The sequence below is a fragment of the Heterocephalus glaber genome, unplaced genomic scaffold (genome assembly GCF_053883595.1).
Source record: "Heterocephalus glaber isolate CG9 unplaced genomic scaffold, H.glaber_assembly_v1.0 deba00001564, whole genome shotgun sequence".
Lineage (NCBI taxonomy): Eukaryota > Metazoa > Chordata > Mammalia > Rodentia > Bathyergidae > Heterocephalus > Heterocephalus glaber.
The window spans coordinates 7,405,933-7,430,401 of NW_028258351.1; the positions used below are offsets into that span (position 1 = coordinate 7,405,933).

Here is a 24,469-nt window from a genome sequence, read left to right on the forward strand (position 1 = left end):
TGTGATGTCTCTTTGGTCTTCTTCAATCTAGACCATACATTAGCTTCTTTGTGTTTTATGCTTTGAGATGTTTTTGAAGAATATAGATTAATCATTTTGTAAGACGCCTCTTACTGTAGGTTTGTTTAGTGCTTCTTCTTGATTAGATTCAGTTTATGCATTTTTAGCAGGACAGAGATATTGTGTCTTTTTTTCAGAAGATTATATCAGGAAACTCATAATGTTAGTGTGTCTTATAATTAATGATTTAAACTTTTATTTTTAGCATGTTTTATTTTACTTGTTATTATTTATTTACTTATTTTGAGTCTCACTATACAGCCTAGGCTGGCCTCAAATTTGCCATCCCACTGCATTAGCCTTCCCAGTAGCTGAGACTACTGTACATGGTTAGTATATTTTAAACTGCAACAAAAGTGTATATATCCAAATGTGTTTCTATTCAAATTTTATCATAAAGGAGATTTTATTTATTTATTTATTTTTGGTGCTGGCATAAAGGAGATTTTAAATGGGCTAAACTGCTCTAGATAACTTTGTTTGAATGAAGACCTCAGTATTTAGCCTCTCCTGCCATTTCTGCATGCATACTTGAACTTTATATAGATGTGTTACTGATTAATAAGGGTGTAGCTGTACACTGACCTTTAAAAAGGCTGACAGAAACTGTATGAATAACGAATTATTGCTGACCCATATGAATCAGAATTTCCTTGATACTGTACAACCAAAACAACATACAAAAGTAAACCGGAATCTTGAAGTTTATTTAAGTCAATAGTGAGTCTCATTGGAGAGATTTAAATTCATCAAAAGAGACTCATTTGTCTCAGTGCTTGACTTTATACTAATTTGGGCTTAACAATAGTTAATAAAACACCCTTTGTACATATTATTGGCTGTATTTTATAGTTTGGCTTCCAGTACAAAATACTGATAACAAAATTTTCTTATTTTGACCATTTGAAAACCACATAGTCCCCCACTAGACCTCCTACCTCCGGGAAATTTCTGCATTTCTCTCATCATCTGCAGGCCTTGATGTTTCTTTTCCTTGTGCCTGGGATTTTGTCCTGATTCTCAATAATCCCAGAACTCAGGGAACATACATATCCACTTACCAGTGGGTTTTGAGGTATATTCCTTGTTTACTCTGAAGTGCACAGAGTTTGAGATCTATTTCTTTTCCTTTTGGGATTCAGTTCTGCTGATGTTAAAGCACAGCAGTATGAACATTTTAGGAATGCAGACACACTTCGCAATTGCTCACTTAATCACCACCTGACCCACACAAATGACTCAAGCACAGGACAGTCCTACCTTGGAAGTGTGTAGCCCAGAGATCTTATTTCACAAATGAGAATTGTGATCCAGCAGGTGTCTTCTATAGAAGGAAAGCTGCTAATGGTAGTCAGACTGCAACTTGGATAGCTCTGTCTATGCCAGGGCCTGGAGCACCTTTCTCATAGCAGAAGAGCTCCCTTAAAGGTGATCAAGCCACCTTCTTCTCTCTTGGCAAGTGTGGGTTGCTGGCAGCTGAAACAGGCCTGGAGCAAGGTCTTTCAGTGTAGTTTACTCATCTCAAATTCAGCCACAGAGCTGAAGCCCAACCAGGTCCTTGGAGGCCTCTAGATTTCCTAGCAGATTTTGCAGCAGAAGATGGTCCTAATGGAAACACAGGACTGGAGAGGAACAGATGCCTTAGGGTATCCTTTGTATTTTCATTAGAAAATGCATTCTGTGCTCTACAAGAATTCTCCAAGTACGTTCAATGTATCTGTGATTTGGATACCACTTACAACTCATTCCATTCCATGGAACTAGGATGGATTTCATATTTATGTGCACAATGCACTACAATAGCTGTTTGGTAGATGCCGGGGGAGGGGGGGGCATACCAAGAAGTTTAGGACATAGTCTACAATAATCCTGGAGAGATGATACATCGGTATACTAAAAACTTAATAACACAGGGTAAGGTCTGATGGCACACTCAGATGAGTGGAGAAAGTGGACCACGGGGAACCGTAGCAGCCAACCATCCGGGCTGACCGCTGGCACTCTGAAGTCAAAAGACTGCATGAAGTTGCTGCTTGTCCACTTCCTAGCTGCATGGCAAGTTCTGTAAGGCACTCAGAAGAGCTTTAGGCAATTTTAGTGCCCTTAGAATGTTAGTTTGAACAATCGCTTCAGGGATGGGTGGTGCGTGAGCACACGAGAAGGCGCTTCGCTGCAAGGTGACAGAGTTATAATGAATAACACTGGCCCAAAACTCCACAAACTACTTTTGTGACTGTGGGCCTCAGCCTTAGAAACTTGATTCCACCTAGGGTCTTTTACGGCCACAACACTCAGACGCCCGAGATCCCAGAGTCTGTCCCTAGGGGGCGCCGCTGCCCAGTCACTAGGGCCGGCCCGGCGCGCGCCCCCGCCCCGCGCGTGCGCGCCGCCCAGGTGAGGAGGCGGTGGCTGTGCCGCGGCGGGGGCGGGCTCCTCCGCGGGGCGGAGCCGGAGAGGCAGGCAGGCCGGCGGGGCCGGGATCTCACGGTCAGAGGCGGGACCAGCCGCCGCCGTCTCCGTCTCTGTGTCCCGGCTGCGGGAGGAGCGGAAACGCTGGGTACGCGCGTCCGGAGTCGCGCCGGCCCAGAGCGCGCCAAGGAGCGGCCGGGTGGCCTCCGTCGCGCCCGCAGCCTCCGAGTGGCGAGCGGCCCCGCCCGAGCTCGCCGCGGCCCCCGGCCCAGCCCCTGCGGCCCGAGCCGCCCACCTGAGCCCGCTGCGCCCACCTGAGCCCGGGCACTGGCGCCATGGCGGAGCAGGAGAGCCTGGAGTTCGGCAAGGCGGACTTCGTGTTGATGGACACGGTCTCCATGCCCGAGTTCATGGCCAACCTCAAGCTCAGGTGAGGGCGGAGCGGCGGCGTGCAGGGGCTCGAGGCTGGGCATTCCCGGGAGGGGCGCTCCCCGGGTGTGGCCAGATTCGGGGTGACAGGGTTCTGCCACGCTCTTTGGTCGCTCTTTCCGTGGTGCCGCCTTGGGGTTAAAGGGCGTGCCGGGATCGAGGGCTGCTTTCTCCAGAAGGCGGGGTTCGTCCCCGGGGGTTGTCTAGCTTGGGGGTGTGAGGGTCACGCTGAGCTGGAGGTGCTCTGGGGGCGGCGCACCGGCCTGCACTGCAGCAGGTAAGTGAAGTGGGCGGGGCCGGTGACTTCATGGAAACCAAAGTGAAGGAAAAGAAAAACTTTAGGGAGAGTCCTGGTGTCCCCGATAGCCTTGAGGAAGACTGCAGAGCTGTTTTGGAGAGGGCCTGGCATCTCCTCCCTGTTTCATATTTGCTGCTTTGCTTGCCTGCTTGCTTCTTTTTTCCTGGCCTTGTTCCATCATGTCATTCAGGATGCTATGGAGTGATCTCGAGCTGCCTGCCTGTTCCGGGACACCGGCTATTTTTTAGTTACTGGCGAAACGTAATTAGGACACGTTTCCAGACATCGAAGAGACTGCTGTGCTTGCCAGTGCCAAGATAAACTGTCTGAATTTGACAAGGCACTCATGGTTTCAGTTTTTTCAGGGAGTTATGGATGGAGTCCTTGTGTTACTGACATCCTTGAGAATGCAGTCACAACTCAACACCCTGAAGTGGGCTTCCAAGAAGAATTTGTGTTATAGTCTTCTACGTGTGATTATTTCATTCTTGATAGAGTAATACAGCCTTAAAGCAGTTTGACTTTTTAAAAATTACCGTAAATGGAGTTTCAAAAGAGCAATGGGGGGGGTCCTGGAAGCTTTGCCTCATTTCTTGTAAAATTTATAGCTAAACATTACTCCTTAAATTTATAAAGTGAAAGTCATAATCTAGGTTTGGATGCTTCACTAACTCCACTTCTCAGTATTAGTTACTGCTGTCAGCCCTAATTTAAGAATTAAGAAAAAAACCTAGTTTAATCTTTGAAATTGCAAAACACACAGAGCCTTCATCTGTTCTCGATCAGACTTTGTTATGTACCTGAGCAAGACTGCAGACCTGAGTTCTACACTTGCCTGTCACAGATTGACCATGAGCTGGCTGGTTGGGTCTCTGTTCCTAATTTGTAAATTAATGAGGTTCTCCAAGATTTCCTTCAGTGTTCATTCTGTTATTCCAAGTTTTCCAAAGATAGGCAGTTTCAAAGTTGCACAGTATCTTTCTGAATAAAGTGTTGCATAGTAGTATTCAAATTGTCCCTCGGGGGATTGCTTCTAGCACTTCCTGTAGAATCTAAAAATTGAGGATGCTGAAATCTCTTATATATAATGATGAGGTTCAGTACTCCCTTCATTTCTGCAGGGGATGTGTTCTAAGACCCAAAACCTCGAATAGTACTAAACCCTATATATACTATTTTACCTATCCAAAATACCAATGATAGTTTAATTTATAAATTAGGCACAGCAAAAAATTAATAATGACAATAAAGTGGAACTGTTATAACAACGTAATGTAATAAAAGTTCTATGAATGTGGTCTTTCTCAAAATATTGTACGATACACTTCTTGTTGAACACAGATAACTGCAGGAAGTGAAATTTCGGATAAAGGGAACTGCTGTATTTCCTATAACCTATGCATATCCTTCTATAGACTTTAAATCTCTACTTATAATATGTAGTGTAATATAAACCCTGTGTAGTTAGTTATACTGTATTACTTAGGGAATAGTGACAAGAAAAAGTTTGTACATCTTCAGCACTGGCACATTTTTTCCCCATATATATATATATATATATATATATATATATATATATATATATATATATATTTGGTACTGGGGATCGAACTTGGGACCTTGTGCTTGCGAGGCAGGCGGCAGAACCACTGAGCTAAATCCCCAGCTCAAGATACTTCTTTTTTGGTACCGGGGATCGAACTCGGGTCCTTGTGCTTGTGCAGCGGGTGGCGAAACCACTGAGCTAAATCCCCAGCCCATCCCCAAATATTTTTGATCCTCAGTTGATCTGAAGATGAGGAACCAGTATATACAGAAGCCCAACTGTAGTCCAGTTTATTACATACACAGTATTATGGTAGCAGGTTACATTTTTTAGCAGAGTTAATGGCCATCTCTTACAGAAACAACCTCATATGCTACAATAATCAGCCAAAATGACATATGTCTATATCAGCTCTGACCAGTACTTTTTATCATGATTAAGAGTAAGATTACTGAGATTCAAATTCTAGTTCTACCACGTTTTTGCTTGTGGTCTTTGGGCAAGTTACTCAAATCTGTGCCTTGATCTTATCTATAGAATTGAGTTGTCCTGAGGGTTAGATTGGTTAATACACATAACTCCAAAGTTTAGTGTCTGGTAAATACTTATTAACAGTGGTGTTTAGTTTTCCGAGGTGCACATAAAACAGATAAAGAGGTAAATTAAATAATAATTTCATAGATTGTTTGTTTGAAATTATTTAAGAAGTTCTACCCCTCTCTGCCTAGGAAAGAAGCTGTGTACTTTGAGGAATCCCTTTATAATTTAGTCACTCTTGGCTTATAATCATTTCACCTTATCAGACATTAAGTACATTTATTAAATGCATACTGCATATGAGACACTATAGTAATAGTTGAATATGGAGCCATTCATTTCAACTTCATTGGTGACCTCTAGAAAATACATGATTTTAGTGTTTTGTTTTGTTTTTTTCTTGGTACCTGGAATTGAACTCAAGTCCTTGCACTTGCCAGGCAGGCGCTGTGCCACTGAGCTACATCCCCGGCCCGAAAATCCATGACTTCAGCCAGAACTTTGCAAAACTTTTCCAAATTTGAAATCGATGTCTTAGAGTTTGAGTCATATTAGCTTGTGGAACTATTACTTTGTAATAGAAATAAATCTCCTTGGCTTTTTAAAGTTGTCGTCATCATTGTTTTTTGGGCAGTGCTAGGGAACCAAACCTGGGGCTCTGAGCAGGTGAGGCAAGCGCTCTGCTGCTGAGCTGTATCTCTAGCCCTTTTTGTTTTTCCTTTTTTTTTTTTTCTGAATAAATTGGGAAAAGTCAGAAATGTTTTCCTTTTTTTTTCAGGATTTCACATTCATTGGTTATAAAGTCTCTTAAGTGTCATGTGTCATGTTTGAATCTTTGGATTACTAAAAGTGAACCTAAGTTAACTTCTTTGTGCACAGGAGAGAACATTGCAGTTTTATTCTGTTATTTAAGGTGCTCTAGAGGATGCAGCAAGTAGATCCAAACAACTGAATAAAGTGTGCTCCTTACCTCTTAAAGAAGTGGTGTGTCAATGAAACAGGGAGAACATGAAAATTTCTGTTGCTTTCAAGAATAGTTCAAGAAAACAACAGAAAAGATAAGCTTTATAGGGCTTAGGTGATTATTTGCCAAGTACTTACACAAACTAATTGTTCTGGAAGTTCAGAAGAGGGAGAGGTGCTATAGATTGAGTCAGAGGCACCATCTAGAGGAGGAGGAGGAGGAGGAGCGGAGCGGAGTCCCTGAGGATGGGAAGTACGCCTTTGTCTAGGTGGACGCATGGGTGGAGAACATTCCAGGTGGATAAAGTAGCATGAGCAGAGGCTGGTGGCATGAAAGCTGACTCTGTTTGGGTCACAGGGAATAAGCCAAGTTGTCTAGAGGGGAAGGAGTTGGTGTTAGGGATCTGTGGGAGGAATCACCAGTTCTCATTAGCAAGACTCTTGGCTAATACGCAGGTTTCTAGGTCTGCCTTTACACCCAGTCATCATGTCAGTAAAGATTCTGGATGTTCACAGGTGAGTATTTGTCTGTATCTCATCCATGTGTGCATACTTCATAACTCTGATCATTAAGTGTGGTTTTCACTGTGTAGATCAGTCATTGTTCATGATTTACTTACAAGTTGGAGTACTTAATTCCCTCTGGCCATAAACACCAGCAAAGGGTAGCACCATACCATCTCTTCCAGCTGTAAATCCCAATCCAGAGATGAAACAGTCATCTCTCTGACAGTATGAATTTCATATCATTCTGACATCTTCCAGGCTACTTAGGGTTGTGGTGTGAACTCCTGGGCTCCTACTACTATGTCCCTTTCACTTTGCCAAACATGACCAGAAACTACCACAATGTTAAAGTGTTTTTGTCTCCTGGAATATCAATGATTTGTGCCATGCTGAGCATATATTTGTGAAAGAATATAGGTAAAATGGACTATATTTCATTTATGGGTGAATGTGCATGCAATTCCCACGTGTGCACATGATCACTCCTGCCCTTCCTATGCTCCAGCTACTCCTATCACTCCCCAGTCTGGAATGTTCTGTCTTCTGCTTCCCACCTGGCTCTTCTGCAAGGCCTAATTCCTTCACTTACATAGTGTGTAACATACAGTGAAGCACATAAGGCTGCAGTTGCTTCAGGGGTCACTGTTACTGAAATTTTAATTGTCTCGATAGTAGCACCTGGCACAATGCTGGGCACATAGTGATAATTTTTGTAGAGAAGGAGAAAAGAATGTTTCAGTTAATTTTTATAAAGCTTTTATGGATTGCCTCTTTGGAATGGTCTTCTCAAGGCTGAGGGTATAGTATCTGCTTAGATGCCAAAGGTCCTGGGTTGGATCCCTGGCACCACAAAAACAAGAACAAAAGAATTGTCTTCTGTTTTGCTACTCTTCTGGCCTTTTTTCTTCTTGAAGGAAAAGCTTGAGTTTTAGGCACCTGTTACACTTTATGTAATTTTTGCCTTACTATTATTATCTTAAAAAATAAGATAATCTCTAATAGTCTGGTAAGCTGCATGTTATACCTGATTTCTCTGTAGGTTTGTGTCTGTGGGTCTGGATGGAGTAGTATGAAAGGGTGGTGTGGATCAGTGTGTGAGTTAGCACAGCTGAGAAATTTTAATTTATATTTCTTGCTCTTTTCACAAAATCTGCTGATATTTTGAGAGCTGTCTACTTTTCCTCCAAGAAGTCTCTTGCTGGGAAGATTTGGTTGGTCTGCCTGCCTGCCTGCCTGCCTGCCTGCCTTCCTTCCTTCCTTCCTTCCTTCCTTCCTTCCTTCCTTCCTTCCTTCCCCCCTTCCCCCCTTCCCCCCTTCCCCCCTTCCCCCCTTCCCCCCTTCCCCCCCCCTTCCCCTCTTCCCCTCTTCCCCTCTTCCCCTCTTCCCCTCTTCCCCTCTTCCCCTCTTCCCCTCTTCCCCTCTTCCCCTCCCCTCCCTCCCTCCCTCCCTTCCTTCTTTCGTAGTAGCAGTGGTGGTAGTGAACTCATTCTATTTCTCAAGCATCTGTGGCCACGAGTATGGTGACCATTTGAAGTCCTGACTACAGCATCGAACCATGTTTTGCTTTCTTTGTAGCTACTTCCATTTTAGACCTGAGCCTTAATTCCTCTTCTTTTTTCTTAGGCCATTCTTGTTCTTGAGATCTTCCAGCATTACTGTAGCTTTGCATCTCTCTGATTGAGAGTCCTGCCAGGCAAGCTGCATGGAACACCTACCTAGTCCCCATGTAACCATCTGCATGGAAGGGAGAATGCACGCTGCTTGCCTAAGAGTGGACTTGAGCTCATTTCTCATTTCATAGGACAATGAAGTATATGTTAGGTTTCCAAAGATCCAGTCCTAATTTGTTGTTGTTGCTTCCTGTTTTATGAGTAAAGCACCTACTCAGCCGTATACACTGACTTCTTGGAAATTTAATTGCTCACCCTCTCTTACCAGTTTTCTCTTCCACAAGAGGTACAGTTTGAAACACTATCAAAGATATGTGTGATTTCTTTTTTTTTTTTTTTTTTTACTTATTTTATTTTGTTGTGCTGAGCATTGAATCTAGGGCCTCTGGCAAGCTAAGCAAGTGTTCTACCACTGAGCTATATCCCCGGCACATTTCTTATTTTAAATCTGACACATGTCTTTTATTCCTTTGCTAGAAGGGTCTCTCAGCTTCAGCACCCTTGACATGTGGAGCTGGCTAATGCTTTGTTGTAGAAGCTGTCCTGTGGCTTGAGGGTGTTTAAGCAGCTTCCCTGGTTTCTGCCCACTAAGTGCCAGTAACACTTATTTCCTCTCATTTACAGCAACCAAAACATGCCTCTAGGCACTCTACTTTGTCAAAACTAGAGAAACCACTGGGCTAGGGTGTTCTCACTCCCTAGAATGTCCTCTTCCTCCCCTCATCTCTGCCCTTATTCTCTGCCTGTCACACTCTTACTCATCCAAGACCAGTTCTGAGAAGGCTTTCCCAATCCTCCAAGACAGGGTCAGTTCCATTCTGTGCTCCCAGGGTACACGGACACTAGGTCATACAGTTAGAAAATGTATCATATTCTGTTATTATCTGCACGCCTTCTTCCTCTTCTGCTTGTGAGATCCTCAAAGACAGATAGCTTGTGTAGAGATGGATTCAGATTTTCTGGCATTTGAAACTCCGTATGGTTGGGGACCATCATCTTTAAGGCAAAGAATATAAATTATGAATGCAGAATTAGGTACAAAGCTTTGGAAAGAGAAGAAAGGTACAAGTGAATGGCTGAGATGGGAACCTACCTCTGGTCCTCCTGTGATTTTTGTCATGCTACAGAATTTGGCACCTGTGTGCTCAGCACAGTTAAACCTAAGTTAACTAAACAGTCATATGCTGACTGTTCTTCAGCTAGTGAAATTGTTATTTTTTTTCAAAAAAAGGCATAACATTCTAAAATAGTCTGCTTATTTTAATACAACATAGCTGTGTGTTGGGAAGGAGACAGTGAGTTATAAAATAGTAGAAAGTCACCAAACAGGTGCATACGTGCTGTCCATACTACCTCTGTATGCTTTTTCTGTGCCTGCTTGGTCATTTGGAAAAATCAGTGAGACAAAGGATTTTCCTTGCTTATCAGGGGAAAAACCCCTAGAGACCCTGGGTGGTCTTCAAGCAAATATATATATATATATATCTGCCCCTGGTTCAGAGCTCAAGTTAAAAGTAGCCCCAGTTAGATTTGTAGGAGAAGTGAATGGCACATTAAATCTTTTTGGCTTCCATATGAAATTCTTTGGCAACTTATTTTGGAGGCATTCAGAAAAGGACAGTTTGCTCTGTGCCTGTTTTGCACATTGGCTTCATATTGGGACAAAAATGGGAATTTGGGTTTTGGAGCTGCCATTTGGAGTGAATCACCCTGCCGCCTTGTTTCCTTTCTTACTCCAGGACAGATTTCCAAGACTATTTTTATTCAGGGTCATTCCTTGACCCTGGAGACTTCTGCTGAGTTTAGCTCCCAAACAGAGCCAGATGTGGGTGGAATCCAGTGCTTAGAAGCCACTACTGGTTTGTTTCATTACACATTCTAAAGGGATCAACTTTTACATTTAAGAGACAAGCTTTGGCTTTTTGCCTAACTTTCATACAGAAATGGTGACTGTTATAGATAGAAATGTGTATACCTAGATCTATGTGTCAGCTATCTGCATGGTGAATTATTGCAATATGTAGAACTGATCACCAGCCTTCACACCTTCATCTGAGCCAGCTCAGCCAACTGACTCTGTCTCAAGGTGTGGCCTCATTTTACAGTCCTCTAGCATCCCTCATGCTGTGCTGCTGTGATTGGACTGGGTCCTCGAGTCATTGACCAGTCACTGACAAGTCTGTCTTGTGGGGGACCATGCTTTCAACAGTGGCTCCATCCCCAATGGGTGGATTCCATTTTAAGGGCCTTACTGACACAGCCACGAAAGATGTCAGCTGTATTCATAAAAGGGGTTAAAGGGGAACAGCATTTAAAAATTTACATCATAAGCCTCTAATTGTCTATTAAATCCCTTGGTTGAGATGACAGTTTTATTTCCTGAGGGAGGCAGGTTTCTTTCGTCAAACTGCTATATAATTACTGGTTAAAGCTCCTGAAGAAAACAGTGTTTTCCAAACTTCAGTTTTTGGCATTTATGGGAAGAAGAGAAAGAAAGGGAAGCATGCTTACGATGAGGAGCAGTGGAAAGTGCACAGGCTTTGAAATCTGACCAAGTCCAAATCTCAGTTTCATACTTTACTCTTTATTAGCATTATTATGGCTTGGATTCCCTAAACTTCAGTTTCATTGTATGTACAGTGATCACCTTTTAGTGTTACTGGGTTGAAATCACATGTATAGGAAGTGCCCGGTCAGTGCTTGTTATATAATCCCCACCTAATTAATGTAAACTCTCCCTGAATGCTTCCCAAATGCCTCACCTCCCTGTCCTGACTCCATAACTGCTGCAGAACTAGGTGTTTTTGCTTCTTTTTTTTTCCTTCCTCCCTTCCTCCCTTCCTTTCTTTCTTGTACCAGGGATCAAACTCAGGACCTTGTGCTGGCCAGGCAGGCACAGTGCCACTGAGCTAAATCCCCAGCCCTGCTTCTTTCTTATCATTTACTTATTCCTTCCTCATGAAGACAAATTCATTTGTTTTCCTTGGGAGAGGCAGTGAGAAAAAGACTCCAGAAGGGATTCAGGTTACCCAGTGGAAATAGCAAGAGCATTAGAGGTAGATCTTGACTTTAATTTTGTTCTTGCTCACTTACTACCATCTACATGGCCTTAGACAAGGACTTAGCCTTCCTAAGCCTCTGTCTTATCATTTGTAAGGATGATTTATTATTGTGATGAAATTGTAGCACCTGTGCAGACCTAACATGCCCAGAGCATAGTACATATGGAGTGGACGCTCAGCCTTCTGGTACAGTGCTGTGGACCAAAAGTATTCTTGCTGTTCTCAGTTCACTCCATGACCATCAACCTAAGCATGCTCATAATCATGTTCCCTGCTATTTAATTTCTGAAAATTGCTTTAAGTATTTTGAAAAACGAAATCTACCATTCACATTAAACACTTCCAGTATATTTGAGTCTGCTTTCATGAAAGTTTTTGCTGTCTGGGCAGCTGAAGCAGGAGGATCACAAATGCAAGCCCATCCTGGGGCAACTTAGCATATTAGCGAGACCCTGTCTCAAAAAAAGAAAAAAGAAAAAAAAAAGAGGGGAAGGACATGCTCAGAATGCAGTGTAGTGCAAAGGTCCTGGCTTTAAGCCCTGGTAACACAACACACAGATGCACACACACACACTCCCAAGGTTTGGTGACACTGATCCTGCACTATAGCCATGTGATGAACTTTAAGTATAGAATCTCTTTTTAAATATGCAACCAATTTATTAATTAATTATAGACCCTGTATCATTTTCATGTAATCTCTTGGCTTTAAAGCTAGCAACTACTGTATTTGAAGTTTTGCTATGTGCTTAGTATTGTGTTGGGTATTTTGGTAGGCATTACTTTTTAAGGTTCTGCTTTGAGGGATAGCTTCATTGGAAGTAAGGACATCTTAATAAATGGATCAATGTAAAGTGAGATATGGTTGAGTACAAACAATTCATTGTTTTAAGGACTTCCCAGAGAGAAGGCATCAACATAACATATTTTTAAAAACTGATTCATGCCTGTAATCCTAGCACTCTGGGAGACTGAGGCAGGAGGATTGCAAGTTCAAGCCCAGACCAGGTAACTTAGTGACTTAGCCAGACCCAGTTTTAAAATAAAATATAAAAAGTGCTGGGCATGTAGCTCAATACAAAGGCCCTGGATTCAATCTGCAGTACTACAAAAACAAAAACCTGACATAGTTACCAGCCAGCCATATATACATATACGTGTGTGTATGTAAATATGTATGTTGTTTTTTTTTTAGGCACAAAGAATTCAGAAAAGAGAAAAATTAAGATTGAGAGTTAGGAGTAGGTAGAACATAACATAGCAAAGATGCAGAATATGAACAGATCCTTGTGAAATGGGAATATCTCATTTGGAAACAACTCTTTCTTTCCCCTCTGCCCACTGGCCTGAGCTCCCTGGCTGGCTTTTCTCTCTGAACCCACTCTCAGAGCAAGTGGGCTGGCCAAGTTGCTAGCCAGCTTCCATTGCTCAAAAATACTTCCCCCTACATTGTCTGCACTTTTTTCAGTCCTGTCTTCTGCTCTCCCTAATTCTCCCTACTAGAGATTAAGTTGGTAGGAATCCTCTTACAAAGTCACATGCTTCTAATGCAGAACAGGCACAATAGTATGAATGGGCTCAGTCAGGTCACTTTCTTTCTTGTGCCTCATTAGAATGAGGGACTAAGAATTTCTTTGTGAGGATGGATTTTGCAGCATATTAGTGATAGTGCAGACCTGGGATGGAAGACTGATCCCTGGTGGGAAGAGATGGGTGGGATATCATTGCAGTTCAGTTCATCCTTGGAGTGGCAGCTCTGATGATGAAGAGGGGGAGATGCCTGAGGGAAAACTTTGCTCAATTAAAAAAAATTTGTGCTGTATCTTTGGGTCTAGAAGAGGATGAGGAAAAGAAAATTTCCCCTTCTTTTGTCTTACACCCAATTACAAAACTTCCAAGCCTCAGCATCCAGCCTATATGACATTATGGGTTAGATACAGCTTGTGAATCTGATCGCAGCTTCCGGTGATATTGGATGAAACAGAACAGTAGGTAATTTTTAAGCAAAAGGTTCCAAAAAGTGACTCCATTTGACGGAGAAGAGAATGAAGGACTCCATCTAGTTCCTCCTTGAAGCGTTGCCCACCTCCTAGTTCCATTATCTTAGGCTCACCCCTGAAGCTATCCACTTACAGTCCAGCTCAGGGCTAGCCGCTGTTCTGACTGAATGAAACTTCATTTCCCCCACATTTCTCCTCCGTGATGCACAATATAGAAATGAATTTCACTTTGAGATTAAAGCAACAAACCTCATATAGCTATTTTGCTGTAATAAAAAAACTGTTGACTGTTGAACATAGCTTTTCCTAAGAGAGCCACAGACAATTCAGAGTTCTCAAAATTACTTTCCTCAATAGATAAGAAAATATATCAAGGAGCAAACAAAGCTTTCCTTTTATTCTTCCTTTCCATGTGTCTCCTACAATTATATTATTAAGTCTTGGGGAAAATAAAACCCAAATTACTACTTACATGCACATGGTTCACATAAGCAATACAAGCAGATGAATTGGTCAAAAAATGGCTTCCTCTAAAACAATGAAACAAACACCAAGAGGAACTCACATTTTTTTTCCTGTGACCACAAAGTTGGCTTTGACTAACTTGTACAATGGAGGATCATCTCTTGCAGGCTGGGCTATCTCTGATGGTTCCATCTCAAATCACTGCTTTGTGTTGAACATCAAGTCAAAAAAATTTTATAGTCAATTAAGAAAAGGTCAGACACCATGAAAAATCTTTACACCTGTTTTGCATAACCCTGCAATTGGTCATGTTTCAGTTTTGACTTTTATAGATATCTGTGGCATTTTAAGTTTATTATAGTCCTTGATATGCAATTGAGTTATCCAGATTCTGCAATCCTGTCCTAAATTGCTTGTTTAATAAGAAAACCTTTAAGAAAAACCCTCAAAAAAAAAATCTCTAGACTAGTGTAAATGACAGTGAGTACAGTCATGACTTTTTCATAGCAGTAGTTTTTCATATCAATTTATATTTATCCCGTACCTCTAGTCTTTAAGTCCTGAGGGCGAAGCAAAGTTTTGTCTGTGAAGACATATTCCTGGGATTAAGGATAGAAAGCTTTTGCTTCTATAAATGAATGAATAAATAAATGCATAGTATTTCTGCATTCTTGATTCCTGGCTGAACTATCCATTTACTATATTTTATGTATGCTTTTTATGTATTTTATTTTATTGCATTATATTTATATATTGATTTATGCAACCTGATTTTCCTTTTGTAACTCGTCTTTGGGAAGATAGGAAAATGAAATTACCAATACTCTTAGAAAAAACCCACTAGAATATATTTGGGGTCTTTGTGAAGTGATGGCCCTCTCTTTTTTTTCCTTTAAAAGAGCTGTAAAACTCAAAAATGTGAAGCCTACTGCCATCTGATGATAGGAACACATGTTAGTGGCACTGTACATCTTGAGCAGTCTTATGATGATGCTGCTGACTGTGGCAGCATTTTTACTATACTCCCAAACTTTTTACAACATCATGATGCTTTATATAGGTTTGTATTGGTGGATAACGAGGTGCCTAAGAACAGACATAGATTCCAGGTAGGGGTATAGTGGGGCTTTGGGCTAATACAGGAAATGACACAGAGATGAAATATGAAATAGTATATCTCCCAGTCTATTAGATGTCTGATATGCTGAGCTCATGTTCTCTAAAAATCGAAGAATGAGTTCTAGGAATAATGGAGGTTAAGAGTAGGAAGATATTTATTGATAGGAAAGCTACTGAGAGGCAAGGAGGGGTCCCAGATGGGTAGCCGGGGACCCCACTTTACAGGGAAGTTTTGTAGAGCAAAACCACATGGGTATAATGTGGGCCACAGCCAATAAAGTTATAAGTACAGCCACTTAGGTAATAGTGGTCCATTTGGGAAACAAGTCAGGTAACAAGTGTGCATGGAAAAAACAAAGACTTCTTCCAGGAACTGATGGGTCCAGAGGTCTCTGGTCACCCACAGGGGTGACTGATGTCAATCTAGACTTCATTAGGCCCAGTGTTTGTCCTTTGAGGAAGTATACAGGTCTGGTCATCTTGTCTTTATCTTGAGGCTTGGTCTCCAGCAGATGTGTCTCCAGCCACAGTTGTGATGTGTTTTACCTTTGTCCTCACTCTCTCTAGGGCCTAACTCTATCTGACTGACTATAATATTTCTATCTAAGTTATCTGTCTATAATAGGGCCACCTGCTTTCTACTGCTTTCACCAGAGCAGCTCTGCTTTTGCACAGTATTGGAGTTTCAAGGAATTTTTCATTTAGAAGAAAATACTATCACATTGAAAAAGCAACTTGCAAGCTACTGTTATAGATGCTTGTTTTCCAGAGGGCTTTATAAAATCACACACACACACACACACACACACACACACACACACACACACACACACTTACTTCCAACCAAAATTATTTAACAAGTAGCAGCACAGTATAAAATAAGGACCAGGGCCAGAGATTTAGCTCAGTGGTTCTGCCACCTGCCTCACAAGTGCAAGGTCCTGAGTTCAATCCCCAGTACCAAAAAATAAAAAATAAAAATATAAGGACCTAAGAAAATGTTTCAGGTACCTAAAGTTAAATAAGTCTGTACTATATCCTATATTACTTAATTTACTTCGGTCCTTCATGACCCTGTTTTAAAATAGGACTGATTTCTACATTACAAGGTTATTGCATCAAATGAGAGAAGGGTTGTTTATTGTTCTTAATACACTGAGGGTGCTCAGATATTGATACTGTCTCATTTTTGCTTCTTTGAGCAGAATATAAAGATGTAATTTAATTTTTTTCTTAATGCCTTAGATCATTGTGCCATAATTATGAACTGTTTTTGTGTCCATGGTATTTATTGAGATATGTGTAATGTTTCATACCTAATTAGTGTAAAAATTTAACTTAGTAGTAGTTAAATTTCTATAGTTTTCTTGGGTGCACCTCACTGAGAATTTCCTCTTCCCTCTTAATTTGAAAATCTAATCCATTCTGAGTTTGGGCAGTCAGCTTACCTCATTAGAAGGACGTAGAAAAAAGGAGGTAATATGTTCTGATGAGGCTAAGGGGTGGTTTTGCGTGTATCGGTTGTAGGGCATGAATTGTGAGACATCTAGGGGTTTTGTTGCTGTTTTTGGTTTCTGTGTGCTGGGAATCAAATCTAGGGCCTTGTACATGCCCGTCAAGTGCTCTACCACTGAGCTGCATCCCCTACCCCTAAGATGCCTGGTTTTACTCTGCTGTGAATTTTTTTTTTTTCCTTTTGTATGTTTGGATGAAAAGACAAATAGGCCAAGGCTGAGTTCCAAGTAAGTAAGGTGCCACCACTCTAAAGTTTGTTGCTGCCCTTGGTATTTGAATTATGTGTGTGGTTGAACAGACTAAAAGCATGACTGGATTTTTCCACAGTGTGTACTTTATGATTGTTGATTTGTGGTAGGCAGCTGCTTTTGGCAGAATCTGTTACTGTTTATATCTTTACTTCTTATATTCCTGTTTTATCCAAAAACTTTACTAAAAAGGAACCTCTTCTTTAAATTCTGGATTTATCTGGGACTGGTAGTTTTCAAATTCATCTTTGTATCAGAATTTCCTAACTTTTAGAAGATTCCCTGGACCCTGGAAATTCTGGTTGACTGAGTCTCACTAATGCCCAGGGATTCTTGTGTACAATCAGGTTAGCTCTCATTATCTTAGGCCAGTGGTGGCAAACCTATGGCATACGTGCCATACTGGGCTATTTGTTAACATCGAAAGCTCTAAAAGGTTCGCCATCACTGTCCTAGGCTAATGTTTTCATTCCACAGTTGTGTTCTATTGAAGTTAAATGGGGTATGACTGTAATGTGAGCTGGCTGGCATATTAACAAATATAACATCCTAGTAATCAGTGTTCATAATTCTGTGCAGTTGTTAAATCGATTTAATTATTTGATAGTCATATTTTTCACCCTATGAATGTGGCTTTCTGCTTTTTGTCACATTCTGTATTATTTGTCTTTCTGTCCCCAGATTCTTTATACAAAAAAGTATAATCTTACCATCCTTGTTAATACCTTGATGTATTTCCTTTCTAATCTTTTGTTTACATATATAAATGAATGTATTTTAAATTTTGGAATCTTGCTACTTACACAGTATAGAGTTTTGCTGTGTTCCCCAGGCTGGCCTATCACCTGCTGTCCTCTTGCCTCAGCCTCCCTAGTAGCTGGATTTCAGGTGAGTGCTGTCAGGCTCAGCACAAGTAGGTTTTTGTTTTTGTTTTATTTTTGGTACCGGGGATCGAACTTGGGACCTTGCACTTGCGAAGCAGGTGCCAGAACCACTGAGCTAAATCCCTGGCCCCACAACATGTAGTTTTATAAACTGCTTTCTTAGGTAGTATAGTATTTTTAGTGTTTTTGAAAGACTGACGGCCACCTGGTCATCTTCCTTCTTTTCTGGTTGTGTAGGAGCAACCCAGACCCTCTCACAGAGTTGATCAGCCAGCAGAGCGATGTGCTGGTAAAGAGACAAAAGGATAATTACAAATGGAATTATAAGCCACGAGGGGAAACAGCAGGGTTGCCTTGTAGGGGAAATGATGTGGTGTGTAGGCAAGTGTCTGGGCGCCACAGAGAAGGCGTTTTAGGGGGAAGTTGGCTTCTCGTGACCAGAAGGGTGTGGGATGGGAGAAGCAGATAGGGAAGGTCTAGGCTCGGCAGAATTAATCACCTGTGCAAAGCGGAGAGAAAGAAAGAATATCGTTAGACTCTCGGTGTGCTTTAGGAACTGAAAGGTATTCAGTGAGTCTGGAGTCTCTGGGTGCAGTGGGGCGGCAGAGTGGGGACAGAAGATGATGGAGCCTGAGGCATCCATCCGTTTTGCCAGAGGACTGGGAAAATGAAGGATTTGGACTTTATGCTGGGAAGCAATTGAAGGCTTTACGATCTTGCAACAAGATGATGGCATACTTCTAAGTATCTAGGGTTTCTTAAATTTCACTGCCAAATCCCCCTCCCCAGCTGTTCTGAATGTTTGTTTTTGTCAGGTTGGTGAATTGAGTGAAGGTTTGGCAATTGCTTTCTACATTTCCATTAGTGATAGTAAACACAAATATAGTCCTGATGTGATCTCTGTAGTGTAACAAAGCTGTTTGTTGAGTTGCAATAAGTGTTTTTGCTAATTTGAAGTAAGTAAATCTTGGTAATGACTAATAGACTACAAACTGATTTGACGAGGTTTCTTTTTCTGATTTTATGTTTCAAGCAAGAGAGGAATTCTGAGCCATGAATCCTCTGATGAAGTCTCTTAAGCATTGAATTTTAGTGCCAGAAGTGAAGTGAGGCTTCTTGCTGTTGAACAAATGCATGAGGTTAGGAACACAGAATGTATGTGTGATTGGTCCAGACTCCTCACTAGAATAGTGCCACAGTACTGGGACAGAAATCACTCATCTCCCACTTCTGTTTTTATTTTTCCAATTTTCCTCTCTTCATGGCTCTATTGATTTGCGAATTGTAACTCTTCATCTTCCTTCATTATTTCACTTTTAAGACATTATTGTTAAGGTCTGAACAGGTTGAAACAATGGAAAAGATAACAATGCAGTAAACCCTCAGATTTCTACTGAAGGGCAACAATTCAGCAATACAAATTCAAAGTACTACTGTAAGGCTGAGCAAGATTGAAGGTTTAGTAGTATGTACTGTACTATGTATCAACACTGACCGGTGTTGTGTCAGAGGAAATACAGAAACTTGGGAGTTCCCCTCTGGCTCATTCCATCTATTCTGAAGGGTGAGTGGTTCCCAGTATCCCTCTATCAGTGCTGCTGGCTGCAGCTAAAAGGAAAACCTGACCATACTGGCTTAAACAGAAAAGAAACATTTAATCTCATGCAACAAGAAGTCTAGTGATAAAAGAAGCTCCTGCTAGTCTGTAGGGCTTGGTCTCTACTTCTGTGTGACTTCTTTCTTTGGCTCTGCGCTTCTTTTTTTTTTTTTGTTACTGAGGATCAAACTCCAGTCCTTGTGCTTTTGGGCCAGGCAGCGAAACCACTGAGCTAAATCCCCGGCCCAGCCCTGTGCTTCTTGATGTGCTGCTTCCATCCTCTGGCTGGTGGAAGATGATTGTTCCAGTTCTGTGCATTCCACCCAGACACTGTAACTCCAGAGAAAGGAGAGGAGCAGCTCTCTGCTTGTCTTGTGCTTCTTTCTTAGGAAACACCCAGAAGACTTCCCCAGCTCTGTCAGTTGACATTTGGTTACATGTCCATTAGTAAACATCTGGTAAGAGGAGTGTGGTTATCATGGTTAGTTTAGAATAGTTGGGAGCTAAGGATAGAGTTCATGTCTCCTGCAGTACATGGCCGGTGGAAGGGAGTGGACAACCTGAACAAAGATACTTTCTTTAGGGAGGAAGGAATTTTAGGGTCAGAATAAGATACTGAGTAAGCAACCAAGAATGCCTGCTCTATATGTTTATAAGCTGTTGAGACAGAGTGGAGTTCATTCAGAAAAGAATGCTGTGTGCAATGAAGGTACTTGAAAAGATATTTCAGAAGTGATAGAAGGAATAAGATAGAGGATGTTGTAGTCAGGGTTTGGAAGGGAATAGATTTAATACAGGACACATAATTGATAGGGTTATTATATAATATTCACCCAAAAAGTCAAATGCAGAGGAGGGCAAGAGATCTGTCCATGCATTAGAGATCCAAAGAATCCATCCCAGGACCTGGATCCCATGGCAGTATCCTGCACAAGTCCTGCTAACGGCCTAGAGCCCAAGGCAATGTCTCATGAAAGGATCTGCACCGGGAAGGCCCAAAGGCCAGTGGTGGAAGCTAGAAAGCCTGTGCCGGCTGGGTTAAGGGTCTGTGCCACCAGGCTGAGTAATCTGTGCTGGAGCCAGGAAGTGATGCTCAAGGCAAAGACCAGAGCTCCCCTGAGGAGAACAGCAGCCAGCGATAGCGAGGACCTGAGCTCCTTCAACTATGAGAACAGCTGAGTTCATATCAGGCAAAACAGCTGCAGCAAGCTTCTCCAGGAAAATCAACAGCATCTAATCTTTCCCTCCAGTTCTCCTTTTATGGCACTGGCAACAATTCTCAGGTGGGTCTTCCATGCCCAGAACTGTGGTAACTCAGTTCAGCTGTGCGTTCCAAGTTGCCCATTAGTTAATCCACCACAGGGTATGATCACCAGCCTCAAACACTTGAATATGAATTAATTGTATTTATTCTGGGAGATTCCAGAAGCCAAAATTTGTGCTGGTAGGTAAAAGTCAAGTAAAATTTGTCCTGCTTTGCTTTCTTTTTCTCTTCCTCCTGAAGGATTTGGGTGCTAAAGCCATTATGTTGGGGTAGAGTAAGGTATGTATCCATGCCAGAGGAGGGGGTGCAGGGCATAGAGCTCAAGTTAAGTAAAAAGGTTCCATACATGAAGACTTGGGTATGGAGAAGAGAGTGTCTGTACAAGTGAGGTCTTAGAGACAACAGCGGGAGGTAGGTGACAGTCCTCTTGGTTATTAAATTGACTGCCACGGTATCACAGTGCTCGTGTTCAAGTAGTCTTCAGATTGGCCTGCAATTTACAAGTTGTGAACTGTTTATTTCTGGAAGTTTCCATTCAGTATTTTTGGACTGTGGTTGACCATGGGTAAGTGAAACCTCAGAAAGGGATACTGCAGTTGGGGGGGGGGCGGGGGTTATAGTTGGGGAAATGGAGTAGCTTCCATAAAAGGGTAAGTAGAAGAAAGCTAATTATTGGGATATCTCCTAGGTAACTGGTACTGTTAGATGGCATCTCATTCATTTATTCATCTCTCTTGGTCTACCCAGCACTACAAGATTGGCATTGCACACGTGACACCTTTCTTCACAGAGAAAGTAGCTTTCCCTAAGTCACATAGTTAATTAAGAAGCAATTGGAATTTGAAACCAAAGCCAGTGACCTTTCTACTAGTGACTGCTACTGCTTCTTACACATGAAGAGAGCAATGATGTATATGGATATGGGGTACTGGTTGTGTATATAGAACATTGGAAAAGAAGACTATTCTTCAGCTCCTCCTCTCATGTTGATAGTGAGGTTCCTGTGGAACAAGCATGTAAGATTTAGGGTCAAAAACAAGCATAAAGTGTGAGGAAAGGGCCAAGGAATGAACTTGGAGAAACATCATTATTTAAGAGCAGTCAGAATAAAAAAGACGCTCAGAAAAGCCAGGAGAGGATTGTCTAGAGAGGTTAAAAGAAAACCAGAGTGTGATGTCATAGCAGTCAAGAGGAGAGGAAAGTGCTTGGCAAAGGTGAACACCTCAGAACAGTGAAGAGAGAGAGAGATGAAGAGGTGTCCATTAGAGGCAACACCTAGCAGGACATTGGGGATCCTGATGAGAATGGTTTCAGTGCAGGAGCAGTGGTGGAAAACAGTTTGCAGGGTTGCACAGTGAGTGAGTGGGGGTAGAGAACTATAAACAGTGAGTGGTGGCAAGGTCTTCAAGGTGTTTGCTGCAAAGGGAAAGAGAAGGTCATAGCTGTAGGAGGTTGCAGATGGCTTTTTGTTGTTATTTTTTTAAGCCCAGAAAGTTGAACTTGAGTAAATGGTAATGGGAGGGAGGCAGCAGAAGAGAGGCGTTTGAAAGGAGAGAGGGTCTAATGCAGTGGTTGGGGTCCCTGCACAAAGAAGTGCTGGCCTCCAGAGCAGCAGCAGCAGTGAGCAGGATGGGTGGGGATCAATGTTCACATGCTCTTCATCTAAACTACCTGACTTCTACCTATACATCAGAAGTTGAGATGTGTGCAAGCAGGGTGTTCTACCGGACCGCAGTATATATATAACTTCTGCATGGTCTGCAGCCTTCTCAAACAACATCAGCCATGACCAGCATAGGATCAGTTCTGTATTGTCTTTTTTTTTTTGGTACCGGGGATTGAACTTGAGTCCTTGCTCTTGCAAGGCATACGGCAGAACTACTGAGCTAAATCCCCGGCCCTAGTTCTGTATTGTCTTTATAATGCCATCTATGCTGAAATGTCTTCCTTAAAAGGAAGGGTAAAAGGAGAATAAGAGAATGAGAATGACTGTGCCCTCAGCCAATGAAGGCTAGCCCTACAGCCTGTTAGTGTGGGCCAGAGAGTGCTCATGCTTCAGACAGTTTGATCTAAAGAACTCTAGGTTGCATTTTTCAGATCTGAGTATATTTTGCAGTGTGTAGTGTTTACTCTTCATGGCCTCTTTTTCACCATTTAGTTTGGTTTGGGTTCTGAAGAACTGTTTTGATTTGTAATAGTTGACAGATTTTTCAAATGTACGAATGATATGAGACATGCAAAAATGAAGTAAAGCTAGACCTGTAGCATGGAAATAAAAGGATTATGTTTGATGTTAAAATGCAAAAAAGAGTTAGAATCAAAACCTAGGAAGAACACAACCGTCCATTAGCATGAGATGGAGAAGTAAATTGTGGTGTTCATACAACAGAATGCTAGATAACAGCAAAAATGAATGAAGTATAGCTACATGCATCAGCATGAATTAATCTCACAATCATAACATTGAGCAAAAGAAGCCAGGCACAAAACAATACCTATTCTATGCTTCATTTATGTAAAATTCAAAAACAAGCAACACTAATCTTTGGTGTTGGAATTGAGGATAATGTTTCTCTTTTAGAGGAACTAGAGAGCAGTGACTATAAGGTAGATAAAGAGGGCTTCTGGGGGTGTTGGTAATAGTCTCCACACAGGCAGTGGTTACTCAGGGTGTTCACTTTGGTAATTCATCAAGTTGTATATTATAATGTGTACATTTTTATGTATTTATATTTAATAAAAATATTTTTAAGGCAATGAGGAACCTTCAAGGAAATGGTTGAAGAAACTAAAAATCAGCAAGCAATTAAAAGTTGGTAGAAATCCTGTGACCTTACACAAGGCATCATAAACCTCACTGCAGCCAGTGAAGACTGACCAACAACTTTATTAATGTTAGCTGAGGGTGTGTTGTGACTTGAGAGAATTTTCTTAGACCAAAGAGCAGCTTCCAGTTAGAGAGTATGTGTGTCTCTCTGTCCACAGTTACACAGGAATACATGCACATTTGTATATCCTGTCTCAGCATTTCCACAGGGACACAGCAAACCATTTAACGTAATGTGTAGTTCAGCCAGTATATTCATCCAGGGAAGTCTCTCAACTCCCAACTTCCAATCTATGTATTTTCTGGCTATTACAGTTCTTATTGTGCCTGTCCAACCTTTGCTCTGTGTTTATTGCTTCTCCTCAAGTCACTTTCTGATTTCATTTTGAGTCTCAGATGCCTTTTAAGAGTTGTGTGTTTATGGGATGCTTTTACTTGTTGGCTGTGTTTAACTGGCTTGGTCTGTATACAGGAGATACAAACTAATTCTGATATTAGTTTGTCAAATAAAATTAAATCTGTCACCACTGCATAAAGAATGTAGTGAATCTAAAATTGAAGCAAGAATTGTTTTTGGGTTATTTGTTGTTTACAATTGGCTTCCTCAGTGATTTTTAGCCCAGAAAAAAACCCTGAAGTTGGTTTCTTTAGGTGTGCAAACTTTACATTCAGGTTTATTTCAGGTGGAACTTAGCTTTTCTTAGAGGAAGGTGATTCACTCATGGGGAATTTTAAATGGCTAAGTAAGGAAGAGAGATTTGTTTTGCAGAGGTTCATAAGTTTTTACCAGTCTCTATTCTGCCAAGATTCATTTTTATTCCTTCACAACCCCTTATAAGTTAAATCTTCATAATAACTCTGGTTAATAAATGAAAATTCTCAAGAGTTACCAATGTATGTGTTTAGGATGAATAGAAAAGAAGCTATCCATGAAGCAAAAGGGAGAATTTATTTTTCCTTAGATTGTACTGATTCTAGTATAGTAGTCATTTATATTGCTAGTAAAAAGAGTATTGAGTATTTGACATTTTTCTACTTTTAGAAAATTAAGACAATTTTTGTCTATATT

The 24,469-nt window shown here is 41.4% G+C and overlaps 1 protein-coding gene across 4 annotated transcripts in view; it reads left to right on the forward strand.

Moving 5' to 3' along the window:
• Positions 1–2,614: 2,614 nt before the first annotated feature.
• Positions 2,615–24,469, forward strand: part of Myo1d (myosin ID) — a 334,710-nt gene continuing 312,855 nt past the window's right edge. For all 4 annotated transcript variants that reach the window (XM_004870605.4, XM_004870606.4, XM_087191492.1 and 1 more), the window contains exon 1: positions 2,615–2,899. In XM_004870605.4, coding sequence (XP_004870662.2) covers positions 2,805–2,899 — 95 coding nt within the window. In that variant the 5' untranslated portion in view covers positions 2,615–2,804. The remainder of the gene's footprint in view (positions 2,900–24,469) is intronic.